Source organism: Lepidochelys kempii, chromosome 28 (genome assembly GCF_965140265.1).
Source record: "Lepidochelys kempii isolate rLepKem1 chromosome 28, rLepKem1.hap2, whole genome shotgun sequence".
NCBI lineage: Eukaryota > Metazoa > Chordata > Testudines > Cheloniidae > Lepidochelys > Lepidochelys kempii.
This window is the reverse complement of record NC_133283.1, coordinates 5332305-5350572: the sequence shown is the minus strand read 5'-3', so window position 1 is coordinate 5350572 and position 18268 is coordinate 5332305. Positions and strand designations below refer to the sequence as shown.

At 48.2% G+C, this 18268-nt stretch overlaps 1 protein-coding gene across 1 annotated transcript in view; it reads left to right on the top strand.

Moving 5' to 3' along the window:
* Positions 1-18268, top strand: part of LOC140904241 (uncharacterized) — a 307623-nt gene that overhangs the window by 223287 nt on the left and 66068 nt on the right. The window contains exon 5 of the mRNA XM_073326716.1: positions 11570-12004. Coding sequence (XP_073182817.1) covers positions 11570-12004 — 435 coding nt within the window. The remainder of the gene's footprint in view (positions 1-11569; positions 12005-18268) is intronic.

Genomic DNA, 18268 nt, shown 5'->3' with positions numbered 1-18268 from the left:
CCCCAGGGAGGGCAGCCTTTGCAGGGGCGTGGCTGGGGGGCTTGTTCCCCCATGGGGTCTGTGCTGGGGGGGCGTCATTAATGCCTCCCTGCCCAGCCGGGGGGGATGTTCCCCAGCTGGGACCAGCCGCCTGGGCAGCCCTGGGCCGGAGCCTGCAGGTAATTAACCAAGGGCTCGGGGGGGGGGGGGGGAGACGCCTCTGCACAAGGGGGCCCAGGTCCCCCCGCCCCTGGGAACCGGCCCCCGGGTTGTTCCCGCACCTGGGGCGGACCCCGAGCTGTGTTCACACCAGTGACCCCGCTGCCCCCCCCCCGGCCCCCGGCTCCAGCCAGGGGCTGCCCCAGAGGCACGGGGGGGGGGTCAGATGGGTCAAGAGACCGGGCCGCAGTGGGGTTCCCCTTCGTGTGTCTGGGGGTGCAGGGGCTGGAAAGGGAGGGATGAGAAATGAGCCAGGGAGGGAGGGGACAGACCGTGTGAACTGGGTGGACCTGGCTCTGCACAGGCTGGAGATGGGGGGGGGGGTTTCTCTCTGGTTTTGCCACTTCAGTCTCAAACACTGAATAATGTCTCCTGAATTCTTCCCCTTTCCCCTCCAATTATAAAATATGGGGATAAAATCCATGTCGATCCCCCCCTTTTTTCTCCAATGATTGTCCCTGTCTCTATTGTCCTCAGATTTTGCCCCATTTTCTAATTCCCAAAGGTCACAGTTTAAAGTCTCAGTTGTGAGCTATTTCCCCACCCATTTTATCTGCCGCCAATTGTCCTTGTTCAGGTGGGAAATTGTCGCCATGAGTCATTCCCCCAACTGTGGGTCCAGCTTAGGGGAGCCTGGAGACGCGGCTGGCTCTGGGGTGGGACGGGGCGGCCGGTCTCTGCCAGCAACAGGGCATGGGAGGGACACGGGGGGAAGGGAGAAGTGATTTTTCTCAGTGGCGTAACCAGGCCCAGCTGCCGCCCCCCCCACCCATCTGCCCAGTGCAGCTCCCCACAGCCACAAGCTGCCTGTCCCCTGCCCCTCCCATCCTGCTCCCCCTCCCCACTGCCAGGGGGCCTTCCTGCTCCAGACCCCCCCCTCCCTGGTCTTCTTAAAACACCTTCACAAAGGGCTCCCTGCTGCCCAGGGGAATGGTGGGGAACCGTTACTGCCTGTGTATTTTACAATCCCATACAATCCTTTCAAACTTTCCCACTCACCCCTCGAATTATTCACCATCCCTCAGGTCTTGGTGTTTTGATCTTATATTATCGAATATTTCGGTTTTGACCCATTTTTCTCCCCAGTTCTCAAGAACGGATCTAAAGTGCCCCGAGCGGCCAGGCGGGTGACGTGACCTCTTTCGCTGGGCCGATTTCCGCTGGTGAAAGAGACACGCTTTCGAGATCCACAGAGCTTCTCCTCAGGTCTGGGGAAGGAACTCAGCCTGGAACAGATTGAGAATCCTAAGGAATTAACCCATATTGCCACAAACCGTTCAAACCGAAGTGAAAAGAACAGGAGGACTTGCGGCCCCTTAGAGACGAACCAATTTATTAGCGCGTAAGCTTTCGTGAGCTGCAGCTCACTTCCTCGGAGGCCTCTGGCGTGGGCAGTTAACACCGCTGCATTCGTGGGACAAAGGGGAATTAGTGGGTTACAGATTGTCGTAGTGAGACATATAACCAGAGCCAGGACACCACTTTCCCTAAGGCCGACCCTGGCGGGATCTGTGGAGGAGACGGTGGGGGGGGGGGGGGGGGGGCTGGAAGCATGGGGCGGGCACTGGAGGCCAGGAGGGATGCGGGGTGGTGGGGGAGGGAAGCAGCTGGGGGCATCAAAATACAAGTCCACCCAAATGAGGATGAGTTTGTTAACAAAGAACAGAGATTTAAGCGATGTGAGGTAAGAGCAGAAGACGGGTACGGTTACAAACAAAACGGATTTCCTAGCGACGAAGGGCATGTCTACGGCGGTGAACGTACGGCGGTAGTAATGCAAGGTCTTTTAAACGGCAGTGATTTGCGATAAGGATTCGGCCTCCCAGGTTGGCAACAGTATCAGGACTGACAGGGTGAGAACCACTGCTATGAATATCACTAGATGGAGAGACTCTAGGGGGACACGAGGAACCACTCTTAGAGGGGATACAATCACAGGTTATCCCGCGTCTGTTTGCTCGTCATTTCCCCGAGCAGATAAAGAAAGGCCAAAGCGTAGGAACGTAACAGAAGATGGAGGGAAAGTACGTAACGTCCAGCATCGATACGTTCCCACTCACATCCCCTTGGGGAACGTTGGAATAGGTAAGGGGATCATCAGGTGTTGGCAAGCGTTAGGAAAGGGATCGATATTAAGACAGAAAAGATCATATTGTCTCATCTTGAATACTGCGTGCAGATGTGGTTGCCCCATCTCAAAAAAGATATATTGGAATTGGAAAAGGTTCAGAAAAGGGCAACAAAAATGATGAGGGGGATGGGCCAGCTTCCATATGAGGAGAGACTAATAAGGCTGGGACTTTTCAGCTTGGAAAAGAGACGGCTAAGGGGGATATGATTGTGGTCTATAAAATCATGCCTGGTGTAGAGAAAGTAGATAAGGACATGTTATTTACTCCTTCTCATAACACAAGAACTAGGGGTCACCCAATGAAATTAATAGGCAGCAGGTTTAAAACAAACAAAAGGAAGTATTTCTTCACACAACGCACAGTTAACTTGTGGAACTCCTTGCCAGAGGATGTTGGGAAGGCCAAGACCATAACAGGGTTCAAAAATGAACTAGATAAGTTCATGGAGGTCAGGTCCGTCAATGGCTATTAGCCAGGCTGGGCAGGGAGGGTGTCCCTAGCCTCTGTTTGCCAGAAGCTGGGAATGGGAGAGAGAGGATGGATCACTTGGTGATTCCCTTTTCTGTTCATTCCCTCTGGGGCACCTGGCCCTGGCCACTGTCGGAAGACAGGACACTGGGAAAGATGAACCTTTGGTCTGACCCAGTAGGGCCATTCTTATGGTGGTCATCTGCTGGACATCTTCGGATGTGTTCCCCACCCTACCGCACACAAGCTGGGTGCTGTCTTTTATCCTGAGTGACGCTTATGCCCACTAAGACTCATACACACGTGTAAAGGCTTATCCTTCTCTGTCCTTCCACATCCTACTAAATTCAGGATGCCTCATTTTCCATAGGCTAATTAGTTCCTCTTACCCTCACTAACACTGGCATCAATCAGTTACTAAAGTAACTTGTGCTTATTTTAGAATTCCCCCAAATATTTGTGACTGTTCCGAACTGACATCTTGCGGTGTTAACAGGTACATTGTGGCAAGTTTTCCTAAGCATCAGCAATGAACACACTTTTGCTGTTGTCATGCAATTTATGGGTTCAGGGTCATGTCTTGGGTAACTGGTCCTGTCAACGTATCTTGGGCTTAAGGCCTTGTCTGGCTAAGCCTAATATCTTACAGGCCTTCAGCTTCGCTTTACAGCCTTATCTTACCTACACACCTAATTCACACTCATCTGTGATACAGTCCAAACCCTGTGGTACTATTCCTGCTTCGCTTTTACCAGGTCAAATCTACGTAGAGCAACAGTGTCCTGTGATATACAGGAAGCTAGATCAGATGATCTGGTGGTCCTTTCTGGCCTCGGTCTCTGTGACCATGACTCTTTGATTATGAGCAAAAGTATCCCCAAAAACCTATGAGGGGTTGCTTCCCCCAGCACTGAGATGCAGCCACCTCTAGAGTGGGTTAGTGGCCATTATTTGCCAGTGACAGAGCCTGGAAATGTCTTAAATATTTTGGCTCTTCTGTGCCCTACAGTCTCTTGTTCAAGAAGCATCATCCCCCAGGGCTCCCGGCTGCCGGTGTGGATGGCCAGCAGATCATACAATCGTAGAATATCAGGGTTGGAAGGGATCTCAGGAGGTATCTAGTCCAACCCCCTGTTCAAAGCAGGACCAATCCCCAATTTTTGCCCCAGATCCCTAAATTTTTGCCGCCTCAAGGACTGAACTCACTACCCTGGGTTTAGCAGGCCAATACTCAAACCACTGAGGGGCCCGGGTGATTTAAAAGGACCCAGGGGCCCCCAGAACGCAGCGGGGCTAAGGGAAGATTCCTGCCCGCCCTCACTCCGCACTGCTCCCGGAAGCAGCCAGCACCTTCCTGTGGCCCCTGGGGAGGGGGTCTCCGTGGGCTGTGCCGGCCCTGAGCGCCGACTCCACAGCTCCCATTGGTCGGGAACTGCGGCCAATGGGAGCTGTGGGGGCGGTGCCTGTGGGCACTGGCATGTGGAGACGCCCTGGCCCCCCGCCCCTCTAACGGGGGGGCCCGGGTGCTCAGGGGAGAGTTGGCAGGGCCGGGGCAGGTTCCCTACTTGGTTCCTAGGAAGCCGCGACCTCCAGTTCCTAGATCCATGTGGTGCCTTCTCTCCACCCCGAGCCCCAGTTCTGCAGCTCTCCAAACTGGAGAAATGGTCTGAAGTCAATAGGATGAAATTCAGCAAGGACAAATGCAAAGGAGCGATCAATTGCACACACACAAAACGGGCAATGACGGCCTAGGAAGGAGCCCTGCAGGAAGGGATCTGGGGGTCAGAGTGGATCACAAGCTAAATATGAGTCAACAGTTTAACACTGCTGCAAAAAAAAAAAAAGGAAACATCCTTCTGGGACGTATTAGCAGGAGTGTTGAAAGCAAGACACGAGAATTACCGTAATTCTTCCGCTCTACTCCGCGCGGATTAGACCTCAACTGGAGGATTGTGTCCAGTTCTGGGCACCACACTTCAGGAAAGAGGTGGACAAATTGGGGAAAGTCCAGAGAAGAGCAACAAAAACGATTCAAGGTCTAGAAAACATGACCCATCAGGGAAGAGTGAAAACACTGGGTTTGTCTTAGTCTGGAGAAGAGAAGACCGAGGGGGGACATGATCACAGTTCTCAAGGACATAAAAGGTGGTTACAAGGAGGGAGAAGAATAGTTCTCCTTAACCTCTGGGGACAGGACAAGAAGCAATGGGCTTCAATTGCAGCCAGGGCAGTTCAGGTTGGACATTAGGAAAAATTTCCTGCCTGTCGGGGTGGTGAAGCACGGGAGTAAATTTCCCAGGGAGGTGGTGGAATCTCCATCGCTGGGGATTTTTAAGAGCAGGCTGGACAAACACCTGCCGGGGATGGTCTAGACAATACTTAGCCCTGCCTTGAGTGCAGGGGACGGGACCAGCTGACCTCTCGAGGTCCCTTCCAGTCCTACGATTGGCTGGGAACCACAGCCAATGGGAACTGCGGGGGCGGTGCCTGGGGGCAGAGGCAGCACGTGGAGCTGAGGGAGGGGAGTTCTTGTTGCCCTTCCGGGGAGCACCCCCCCCAGGTCAGCACCGCCCCACACCCTACTCCCCAGCCCTGAGCCCCCTCACCCACAGATATGTAGGTACTCTTACCCCACTCTTATTACCAGGGCTTGTGTTTGGGACATTTCTGGCCTTTGAATGGCAGAGCCTGGAATGTCTTTCTGCAGGGAAAGGTTTGGGAAGGGGGTGGACAGAGAACTGGGATGTGACGCTAACTGACGCCTGTTCCGACATCTCCCTGAATGCTCCTTTTGCCTTGACAGGCTGCAGAATAACCTCCATGTTTTCTCCCAGACCACCCCCTCCTCCCGTGGGAAGGGGAAGGGGCAGGGGCAGGGCTGCACTGGAACCGGTTCAGGTCGGGACTGTCCGGGAGTTGCCGGTGGGAAAGGAGCAATGAATGCATTGATGGTGGGAGAAGGCAGAAAAATATGCCATGGAGCTGAAAGAAGGTGTGACAAACTTGCTGAGACTTGTGTCACCCGGTTCCTAGAGTCTAGGACGAGACTCTTAGGGTTTGGGGGGGGGGGGGAAATGCCTTCATTTTTGGAACAGGAAACAACCCCCCGCCCCATCCCTGGACAGTCTTGGGAAAACCTTCCAGACCCCTTGGGCTGGAACTGGAACTGATCAACCAGCGGCTGCTGTGAGAGAAGAAGGGGGCACCCACCAGTGGGGCTTAAGGGAGATGCTCCATCCCCTCACATCCAGCTGCTGGGAATGGGGAGGGAGTTGGGCTACTTACCAGGGGGCCTGGAGCCTGCTGTGGGCGGGGGGGTCTCCATCTCCTGTATCAGCCCCTGGCTAGTAGGGGAGTGATGGATGTGAGGACCCCTGTCCCCTCTCTCTGCTGGGGGGGGGCGAGGGTCTCTCTCTTTCTCCCCTCACCCTGATGCCTCCTGGGTGCTCTGAGCGGGGTGGGGGTGGGACTCTGTTGACTGTGAGCCACCCAGAGCTTCCGTTTGATCGGCTCCTCTCCCCCACGAATAGTGGGGCTGTGAGTGGGGCAGCAGGTCCTGAGCGTGGGGCTCTGGCTCTTTCAGGGGCCGGTGACCTTCGAGGAGGTGGCCGTGTATTTCACCAGGGAAGAGTGGGCTCTGCTGGACCCCGCTCAGAGAGCCCTCTACAGAGACGTCATGCAGGAGAACTACGAGACTGTGACCTCGCTGGGTAAGGGTTCCTGTCCCCGTGGTTACTAGAAGGGGAAGTGACTAATTAAGGTTCATGTCACCCCCACAATGTAACCTTAACTCTGCCCTGTTTCAGCGACACCCCACCATGCCAGGGACACACACACCAGCCCTGTGCCCTGCCCTGCTACACAACACGGGGAACAGAGCATGGGAGAACTACGGCACAAAGTCTTAACAACTCTTTGCTAAGGCAGAACGGGGGATAGGTCTGGCCTCGTGAACGGGAGCTGCTCTGAGCTTCCTCCACGCAAACCAACCCAGACTTGCAAAATCTCACCACCCATTTACCCTCCCCGTGAGGATTCCTTCTGCGTCATTGTCTTCGCTGAAGCCCTGGAGGCCATTAACCCCTCCGCCAGCAGAGTGCTGACCGTTCCCACGGCAAAAACGCCCCTTTGCTGGTACCACCTAGCAAACTCAGCCGTGAAATGAGGCAGACTTGGGCCCTCAGGGGCCACCCGTACAACACAGACGGTAGAATTTCATCCAGTCACTGCTGTCATAAGCTGAATACCTTGTCTTGGACTAAATCATCTTCCGGAAAGGCGTCCAGCCTCGACTTGAAGACTTCAAGAGATGGCGAAACCTCCACTTCCCTCGGTAGCTCTTAACCTCTGCACCACCCTGACAGACACGTTCGCAGTGGCTATTGCCGGCTCCGGGGTTAGTGGCCGGGGGCAGAGTTAAGGATGTAGTGTACTTTACCTCTTCATTTTCTGGTTTTCAGAGGTTTAACTTTAGCCACCGTCCGTATGCTGGAAGGGCATGAGGCAGCGCTGGGCAACTGTAGTTAAATTAACGTAGTTTGTGGACATTGGATTTCCTTCATTTTTTTTTAATGAACTTTTTTTGCCACTATAATTGTGTCTACACTAGAGATTTTGCTGGCGTAGCTATGGGGGGGGGGAGGGTTTCACATCCCTAACCCACAGAGCTATATTGTCCACACTTCTAAGTGTAGACCAGGGAAAAGTCTGCATTTGGATTTAAGTACTCTAAAATATTGCTCTTAACCCAGGCATGTTGCTATCAGAGGACAAAACTTCCAAAAGGAACTCCTTCAAAATGCAATAAAAATACACAACACACGTTGTCCGAAAGCTTTATCTCAGGAGCCCCTGGATCCATTAAACCCAAATTTCAACCAATAGCCCTGCTCGGCATGCCAATGAAGAGTAGCAAATTTCAAGACAACATGAGTAAGCGTGAGTACGTCACCACAGTTAGAATGATCATGCCAAACCAAGCTAATTTCCTTCTTTGACAAGGTTACTGGCTGTGTTCCCTCTTAATTTTTCCCATCCATGTGCGGAATGAGTTTTGTTATGTGCACCAGCATGGAGGTGTTGTGTGGCAGGGGTGGGGATGAGGGTTTCAGGGTGTAGGAGGGGGCTCAGGGCTGGGGCGGAGGGTTTGGGTGTGTGTGGGCGGGGGGGGGGGGGGGCTGAGGGCTCTGGCTAGGGGCCCAGGTGCTGGTGTGGGGAGACCACGGCAGGTCCGGGGCTGTTACCTGCACACAATAGGGCACCTCACCTTTTCCCAGTCCATAGGGCTCCAGGTGTAACCCGGTTAATGTGGGCACTCACACGTTGTCCCAATTCGTAAGGCTCCAGGCAAAAAGCACCTACCCGTTCCCAATTCGTAGGGCTCAGGGTGTAATTAACCTGGTCAATGTAAGTACTCACACCCTTTCCCAGTACGTAGGGCTCTGGGTGTATCCTACTTCTGTAGGTGTGCAGGACCTTTTACCAGTGAAAGAGCCTTACACGGTAATATCCCGATCCTCTATTTATTAACCATTACCAAGCAGAATACACATTAAGCCTACAATGCCATGCTCACCAGCCCTGATCACGCAGGCGAACTTTCCCTGTTGGCCAGGCAAGGTTGGTGTCGTCTGGGTCCTACTTGCTGCACGTCACGGTCGGGCAGAGGATTCTTAACAGCTCTGATCTTAGGCTGAGTCTTGGGGGTGAGTTCTTCTTCTTCCAGGTCTTTCCGTCGTCTTCTTCTTCTTCTCTTCCCAGCCGATCTCCTTCTTGGACCTCACTTTATACAGTGAAACTTGAGTCCTGCTTAGCTAGACCTTAACCAATCATTATACTAAAATTTTACTAACCAAGCCTAACATAGTGTAACAAAATTCTTTAAGCTATCCTACCCCACCACCTCCATTAATTTACACCTGGCAAAATTAATTATGAAACAATTAAAGAACCAGACAGAGACTATACAGACAAACAATAGGGAAGTGAGGACCATAATGACAAAACAAAGAAATGAGGACTTCACAACTACTACTATTGATAAGTGATTTCTTGACAGACAGGACGCCATCGAACTAAGTTTTCTTTAGCCATCTTAAGATCTGTTTCTTTATCTGTTGATAGTGGGGGCCATTAAGATGGGGTCTCCTTCCTGACAGCCTGATATGACATTGTTTTAATATAAATTAGATGGAATGTGAGGATGTGACTTCCGGCTTCTCAGCTAATGACTGATGCTCTTTTAATCTGGCTGCAAACGAAGGCCTTAGCTTTACATGGCTGGGGCCGGGGGAGAGGCGCCTCTCCCCGGCTGCAGTCCTGAGCGCCTGCATGGCCCTTGATAGGCTGCTGCACGGCCGTACAGCTTAGAGGGAACTTAGATTACTGGCCTAGTGGATGCGGGGGAAGCAGAAGAGTTGTTATAGCTTGATCTGAGGAATAGTGATACAGTCCCACGTGACATTTGCATAAGGAAATGAGGGGAATATGGGAGGGTGTCTCCTAATTGGGATCAGTCCTGGGTCTGGTACTAGTCAATATTTTAATTAATTACATGGACAGTGGAGTGGAGAGTATGCCTATAAAATTTGTGGTTGACACCAAGCTGGGAAGGATTGCAGGCACTTTGGAGAACACTATTAGAATTTAAAATCACTCTGACAAATTGCTCTGAAATCAACAAGGTGAAATTCAATAAAGGCAAGTTCAAAGTACTCCACTTCGGAAGGAAAAAATCCAATACACAACTACGAAATGGAGAATATCTGTCTAGGTGGCAGAACTGCTGAAAAAGATCTGAGGCTATAGCGGATCACAAAATGAATACGAGTCAACAGTGTGATGCTGTTGCAAATAAAGCTAAGATCGTTGTTTGGTGTATTACCAGGAGTGTCAGATGTAAGATATCAGTCGTACTTGTCCTGCTCTATTTGGTACTGATGCGGTCTCCGTGTCTAATTCTGAGCATCACGCTTTAGATGCGGGAAAATTAGAGAGAGTTCAGAAGAAAGCAACAAAAAATACGAAATTTAGAAAACTTCACCTGTGGGGAAAGGTTAAAAAAAACTGGATAATTTTAGGCTTGAGAAAAGAAGCGTGAGAGGGGGATCGGATAAAAATGTTATGGTCTGCTGTAAGAAGGATGGCGCTGAATAATTCTGCATGCCCACCAGGGTAGAACAAGAAACGATTAACTTAATCTGAAGCAAGGGAGATTTAGGTTGGATATTCGGAAAATCTTTCTAACGATAAGGGGAGTTAATTACTGAAATAGGTTCCCAAGGGAGATTGTGGAATCCCTATAGTTGTAGGTTTTTAAGAACAGGTTGGACACACACACCTGTCAGGGATGGTCTAAGGTTTCTTTGTCCTGCCACAGGACGTCTTTCCAAGGTGCCTTCCAGTGTTACCTTTCTATAATTCTATCCCCCTTCACACGCTGGGCAATTTTCATACTGCCTACCATTATACCTGACTCTCTGTAGTCCATAATTCCTCAAAATGGGCTTTATTGACGTCTCACACCCCTGAGATCCTGTATTCAGTGACATCCCTTCTCCCTCCTCTTCCTTACTGCACAGAACCCCACTAGCCCATTCTCACCGGTCCCAGCTTCCTTAGGATTTTTACCACTATCACTGGGTCTCATTCTGTCAGTAAGAAGCTGTTTCAGGGGGACTTCCCCTCTGGCCAGAGATTTCACTTCCTGGGCCATGGAGTTACCTACGCTATGTTTTAGGAGCCCCTTTGATGAGGAGTGTCTGGCTGTGTTTGTTCCCAGCAGAGACGGAGATAGGGAATTCACTCAAAAGCAGAGGGACCTGCACCTTTGAGCATATGGGGAGCTGGCCCCCGGAGTTTTATTGCTTTAAAATGAGCTGGGGTTAAAATAGTAGAACATTTTTCGGTGACAAATGTCCCATGAATTCCCCTGATCTCCCTTGTTTTCCTTCTCATGAGCAGGGTTTCCAGCCTCCAATCCTGATGAGATCTCCCAGCTGGATCGAGGGGAGGAGCCGTGGGTCCTGGAGCTCTGGGACAGAGAGCTCCTGAGAGGTGGCTGTACAGCTAAGGACTGATTAAACCAACTCAAAGACTGGCAGTGCCTGAAGGAAACAAGTGGGTTTGCCTACCAAGACCTTGGGAGCTGTCCGTGTTCAGGATTGTCCCCAGCAGGGGTCAGGTCCTCAGGGCAGATATGGCTCAGGGCTTCCTACCCATCCCAGCCCCCGGCAGGAGGTCCTTCCCTTCCCTCTGAGTGTTTGCATGCGACATAGAGGCAGACTCAATTCCCTCCTCTCTCCTCCATGGGGAAGAGTTTAGGGGAATTCGTTTCCTGATAATTTTCCCCCATTTCTCCAACACTTTTGGTTTGCTCTCCTCTTTTTCCATTCCTGTTTCTGAGGTTTCTCTCTCTCTATCCCATCAGGTGACAAGATGGTGAGTGAGAACAGGGAGCAGATTTCTCAGCAGGAAGTGGCTGAGGGAGAGGCACATAGGGGATTATTGCAAAGATCTAAAAGTAATGCGTCCATGTGTTGTGAGCAGGGAAAAGCCTACGAGAGTCAGCGCAGACCAGAGAAGCAGCAGGAAAACCAGCCAGGGGAGAAAGCTGGTGAATCCATTAATTGTGAGGGAACGCACAAGAACCTCAAGGAATCCACAGCCCAGCAGAGAATCCTCATGGGAGAGAGAAACATCTCATGCACTCAGCGTGGGGAAAACTTCAGTAACCGCTCAGTTCCTATTAACCATGAGAGAATCTTCACGAAAGAGAGACTCTATGAATGCTGTGAGTGTGGGAAAACCTTCACTCGGAGCTCACACCTCACTCGACATCAGAGAAACCATACGGGAGAGAAGCCCTATGAATGCTGTGAGTGCGGGAAAAGCTTCAGTCAGAGTTCAGACCTTATTAGACACCAGCGAATTCACATGGGAGAGAGACCATACGAATGCTGTGAGTGCGGGAAAAACTTTATTTACCGCTCGGACCTTATTAGACACCTGAGAATCCACACAGGACTGAGACCCTACGAATGCCCAGAGTGTGGGAAGAGCTTCAGTGACAGCTCAGCCCTTCTTACGCATGAGAGAATCCACACGGGAGAGAGACCCTACGAATGCCGTGAGTGCGGGAAAACCTTCACTGACAGCTCAGCCTTTAGTAAACATCAGAGGATCCACAAAAAAGAGAGACCTTATGAGTGCTGTGAGTGTGGGAAAAACTTTCATCAGGGGTCACACCTCATTTATCATCAGAGAATCTGCAAGGGAGATGAACAACATACAGCTCTTGTCCAGGCATGACAAAGGATTTTTTTTCCCTGTAGGTCTTTTGCTACATAGTGACCTGCAAGGCTATTTGCACCATTTGCTTCGCTGTGTCCCCTCAGCTTACTCATGTGAATTGCCAGTTTTTGCCTTTGCAATTCACCCTTCTTTGGAGTTTCTCCCATGGTCCTTATGATCAACTCCTTTGTCCTATGAGTCTTGTGACTATGTGTCCTTCCTACCAGATATTTCCATCAGCCCCATGTGGGAGAGACAGGACTTATGACAGGTTCCCTGGGGTGCAACCTGGAACTGGGGTATCAGTAAGCCCTCTGTCTTACCAACCTGGGCTCCCTCTCACAATATGATGCTGTGACAAGCTGCAAACCTCTCCAGGTCCTGTGCTTACACAGCCATCCATAGGCTGGGATACATCCAACTGAGTAACAGAAATGCTTCTCCTAGGCACTCGTGAACCAACAATAGAGAGGCTTCAGCCAATTTCTCTAGCTCCCCAGACTAGGACCCCAGGTCTGTACCATCTTGCCCTCGTCAGAAGACTGACCAGTGTGAGTTTATAACCCAGTTTGCCCCTCAATGTGGAGAGGACATGCACCAGCTCTTGTTCCTGAGCAGATTTCTCAAGCACTGCAAGCAAAACACTCTGTTTTAGGTTAAATATAAAACAGATTTATTAACGACAGAAAGGTAGATTTTAAGTGATTATATGTAATAAGCGCACAGATCAAAGTTGGTTACCTATTAAATAAAAAGTAAAATCGCAGTCTGAGTTCTATAAACTAGACAAGATTTGAATCAAGCCGTGTCTCACCCAGATGACATAGTTCCTTCATACACAGGCTGGGATTCACCACCTCCCCAGGTCAGTCTTTGTCCTCCAGACATGTTTCCACGTGTTGAGTTGGGAGGGGAGTGCAGACAAATGATGACGTCACTTCCTCTCCTTTATAGGTTCCTCCAGCATGGTGAATACGGGGTGCCAGGGTTTTGCTTTGGGGAACAGAGTGTCACCGGGGTGACCTTAACTAACTACGTCAAGGTAAAATCTACCTGGACCTCATCTCCCCTAGATTGCCCAGGGAGTTCGCTAGCTCGAGTTAACTATTCTGATATAAATACACAGCGAAAGACAGAGTCTGTGCATAGTGGACAGACGCATCTTGCACATTTCCTCCATTATTTTTGTACCATGTTTCTCATTTAAAAGATATTTAAATATAACAAGAGCAGGGGCAGTGGGGGACAAGTGTCATCTCAACCTCTGTGACAGCCGAAGGAGATGGGGTGAATTGTAGGAATTTCCTCCCTCCCCATCATCCCCCAGCGGTGCTACTTATGGTCAGAGCCATACACAGCATTTATCTCCTTCACAGTTTGATTTCTGTGATCCTAAAACAGACTCATTAGAGCTGGAGAGGAAAGTGTCACAGAAAGTGGAAGGGAAATTTGAATGGAGCCCGAATACAGTGTGATCATTCAGAGTTTACATCCCAGTTTCCAAAGCCATTGGTTGGCTTTTTCCTGCCAAGTTGGGATGGCTTGCAGATGGGAAGGTTGGCTGTTTTTCTCCCATTATGATGATGCTAAAACTTTCATAAATAACACACCTCCCTATTTCTGAGACAACGCTGAGTGAGGCGGCTTTGAATGGGTGAGAGAAGAGCACCATGGGAGAATCTTTTGTCCTGATTCTGAGTCATCAGATGTAACCTGCTCTGGAATTTCACCCTCTATGAACCTGAAAGGGGCTTACACCACTCTGAGATGTGGCTATTTGCTGTTTTAACAAAATTAGTTGCTAGGACCTTTTATTAATTCAAGTGTAAAAACCTGCTACCATCTGTGTCACAAGAGTTAAATAGTGTGCTAAAAAAAAAACAAAAAACCCTGTACGTTAAAAAATGTAAATACATTAAACATTTTAGAAATTCACCCAAATCTTCTATTTTAAAAAGCACAAAAAGCCAACCCCCCCATGTACATTAAATTAAACTCCCAAATATGTTGAAAAATCTTAGCTTTTATATTTACAAAAAATAGCAGCCATTCAAGAACATAAAACAGTTATAAAACTTAGCAATCTTAAAAAAAAAAGACAGCTTTAAAATCAGACGATATAAACTTACTAAACAAGAAATAAACAACGGGTGTTCCTTCAATTAAAAGTGCACAATAAAGTTACTAAAATAATTAAATCAGGAAAATGCAAGAATTTAAAAGAGTAAAATCTCATCTAATCGCCTTTTATGATGAGATTACTGGTTCTGTGGATGAAGGGAAAGCAGTGGATGTATTGTTTCTTGACTTTAGCAAAGCTTTTGACACGGTCTCCCATAGTATTCTTGTCAGCAAGTTAAGGAAGTATGGGCTGGATGAATGCACTATAAGGTGGGTAGAAAGCTGGCTAAATTGTCGGGCTCAACGGGTAGTGATCAATGGCTCCATGTCTAGTTGGCAGCCGGTATCAAGTGGAGTGCCCCAAGGGTCGGTCCTGGGGCCGGTTTTATTCAATATCTTCATAAATGATCTGGAGGATGGTGTGGATTGCACTCTCAGCAAATTTGCGGATGATACTAAACTGGGAGGAGTGGTAGATACGCTGGAGGGGAGGGATAGGATACAGAAGGACCTAGACCAATTGGAAGATTGGGCCAAAAGGAATCTGATGAGGTTCAATAAGGATAAGTGCAGGGTCCTGCACTTAGGACGGAAGAACCCAATGCACAGCTACAGACTAGGGACCGAATGGCTAGGCAGCAGTTCTGCGGAAAAGGACCTAGGGGTGACAGTGGACGAGAAGCTGGATATGAGTCAGCAGTGTGCCCTTGTTGCCAAGAAGGCCAATGGCATTTTGGGATGTATAAGTAGGGGCATAGCGAGCAGATCGAGGGACGTGATCGTTCCCCTCTATTCGACATTGGTGAGGCCTCATCTGGAGTACTGTGTCCAGTTTTGGGCCCCACACTTCAAGAAGGATGTGGATAAATTGGAGAGAGTCCAGCGAAGGGCAACAAAAATGATTAGGGGACTGGAACACATGAGTTATGAGGAGAGGCTGAGGGAGCTGGGATTGTTTAGCCTGCAGAAGAGAAGAATGAGGGGGGATTTGATAGCTGCTTTCAACTCCCTGAAAGGGGGTTCCAAAGAGGATGGCTCTAGACTGTTCTCAATGGTAGCAGATGACAGAACGAGGAGTAATGGTCTCAAGTTGCAGTGGGGGAGGTTTAGATTGGATATTAGGAAAAACTTTTTCACTAAGAGGGTGGTGAAACACTGGAATGCGTTACCTAGGGAGGTGGTAGAATCTCCTTCCTTAGAGGTTTTTAAGGTCAGGCTTGACAAAGCCCTGGCTGGGATGATTTAACTGGGAATTGGTCCTGCTTCGAGCAGGGGGTTGGACTAGATGACCTTCTGGGGTCCCTTCCAACCCTGATATTCTATGATTCTATGATTCTATGATTCTAAAAGCAAAAGGGTTGATACCAAAAAAACTGCAAAATGTTTTAAAAGCTCAAGTGACATTGAGGGAAAAGCTAAAACTTTGGAAAAGCTTAGTTTAAAAAAATACCGTGGCGCAAGAACAAAATAACATGGTTAAAAATCATCAAAAATTTACACTTGTCTCACCTTTGCTTCCTCTAAAACTATTTTTAAAAGCTTTAAATTAATTAGCAAAAATATAAAGCAAGCACGCCTGAAACAACAGTACAAACAAGCAAAAATTCCAAAGTAGCGAGTAAAAATTATTTTGTATTATATTATTTGTATTAGCCAAATAATGACGTTTAATCCAGCTAATCGAAAGGCTGTTATTTATTGGTACTTAACTGTTGTTTAAAAAAAAAATTGAAGACAAAAAAGTTAGTTCTCACAGACAAAATACAGGTTTCCGAGTAGCCGCCGTGTTAGTCTGTATCCACAAAAAGAACAGGAGGACTTGTGGCAGCTTAGAGGCAAATAAATTTGTTAGTCTCTAAGGTGCCACAAGACAAAATACAGTTATTGAAACATGTCTACTAAATGGTTACAGAGTAAACAGCACCTTTGTCAACAACATGTCAGCAGCATTTTAAACTAACATTGCTAGCTTTAAGGGGAGGGTGTGGTATTTTTAAGAACTGTACTTCCTCACCGCTAGGCAAACAGCTTATAATATTAAACAAAAAGGACCAAGAACTTCCAAGCATTACACAAAGTTACGGCAAACCTACTGGGAAGTTCCAACACATCCCCAGTGTAAAGAGCGTAATTTAAGGTACTTTTTACCAGGACATTAAATTCTCAAATACAAAGTCGCTCTGCTTGGGTGGATAAACCCTAAAACAGACTGAATAAGTGAAGTCCTAAAGCGTGCTGAAAAGCTGTAAAACACAATCCAAGTGAACAAACGAACAAGATCTCCACTGTAAAAATTACTAATAGTTAGTAAAATAAAAGAAAGCATTAACTAAAATAAACAAAAAGATTTCTGCCCTGGAAACCAGAGGTCTACTCCTTTTCCTTTTCTACTCCTCTTTCCCTCTTTAGCCTCCTCTTTTGCGTCCATCCACCGCTCTGGCTAACCTCGGAACCTCATTATCTGTAAAAAATAGCAGTATATAATTTTTTTCTTTTTTTTTTAAATAAAGCCTAGCAATAAAAAGGTATTTTAATTTAACAGCCTGAGGTAATAACATCCAGAAACGCTATTAAATTGGTTTCAGAGGAGCAGCCGTATTAGTCTGTATTCGCAAAAAGAAAAGGAGGACGGTTAGGATATAGATATTCAGGCCTGTCTGCAAAGGCCTGTACTTTAAGAATTTAGGTGTATTCTTATCACTTGGCTAGTTCTAGAGGTATAAAAGAAAGAATCAAAATCACTGTCTGCCAGTGTAAGGGCCTTCTCTTACTGTGACAGTCTGAGGCCCTGTTCTTAGGCTAAGGCCTTTGGCTAAGCAGCAGAGGCAGCCATAAGCTGGGAAGCGACCGGTCACATCCTCACATCCCAAACTAGTCACATTGAAATAAGGTGCTATTGGGCTGTTAGGCACTGTCAGGACAGGATTGTATTCCTATCACCTCCAGAGAAAGGGAAGTGCCTAGCAAATGTCAAAGGAAACTTAGTTTGAGAGCATCCTGTCTGGCAAGAACTCACTTATCAATAGCTGGGATGTGAAATCCTCACTTCTGTATTGTCTTGTCATTATAGTCCCCACTTTGCTGTTGTTGGTCTGTATAATCTCTGTCTGGTTCTGTGATTGTTCCTGTCTGCTGTATAATTAATTTTGCTGGGTGTAAACTAATTAAGGTGGTGGGATATAATTGGTTACATAATCATGTTACAATATGTTAGGATTGGTTAGTTAAATTTCAGGAAAATGATTGGTTAAGGTATAGCTAAGCAGAACTCAAGTTTTACTATATAGTCTGTAGTCAATGAGGAAGTGACGGGGGTGTGGGTGGGGGTGGGCATGTGGGTGTGTGAGATGGGAACAGGGAATGGGGGTAAGAAAATTGGAATCATGTTTTGCTAAAGGGGGAGATGGGAACAGGGAATGGGGGTAAGAAAATTGGAATCATGTTTTGCTAAAGGGGGAGATGGGAACAGGGAATGGGGGTAAGAAAATTGGAATCATGTTTTGCTAAAGGGGGAGATGGGAACAGGGAATGGGGGTAAGAAAATTGGAATCATGTTTTGCTAAAGGGGGAGATGGGAACAGGGAATGGGGGTAAGAAAATTGGAATCATGTTTTGCTAAAGGGGGAAATGGGAACAGGGAATGGGAGTAAGGAAGTTGGAATCATGCTTGGCTAAGGGCAGGAATCGGAACAGGGACACAGGTGTAAGGCTCTGTGGTGTCAGAGCTGGGAAGGAGGATACTAAGGAAGGAAACTGGAATCATGCTTGCTGGAAGTTCACCCCAATAAACATCGAATTGTTTGCACCTTTGGACTTCGGGTATTGTTGCTCTCTGTTGATGTGAGAAGGACCAGGGAAGTAAGTGGGTGAAGGAATAAGCCCCCTAACAAGGACTTGTGGCACCTTAGAGACTAACCAATTTATTTGAGCATAAGCTTTCGTGAGCTACAGCCGATGAAGTGAGCTGCAGCTCACGAAAGCTCATGCTCAAATAAATTGGTTAGTCTCTAAGGTGCCACAAGTCCTCCTGTTCTTTTTGCTATTAAATTGCAAAGCTC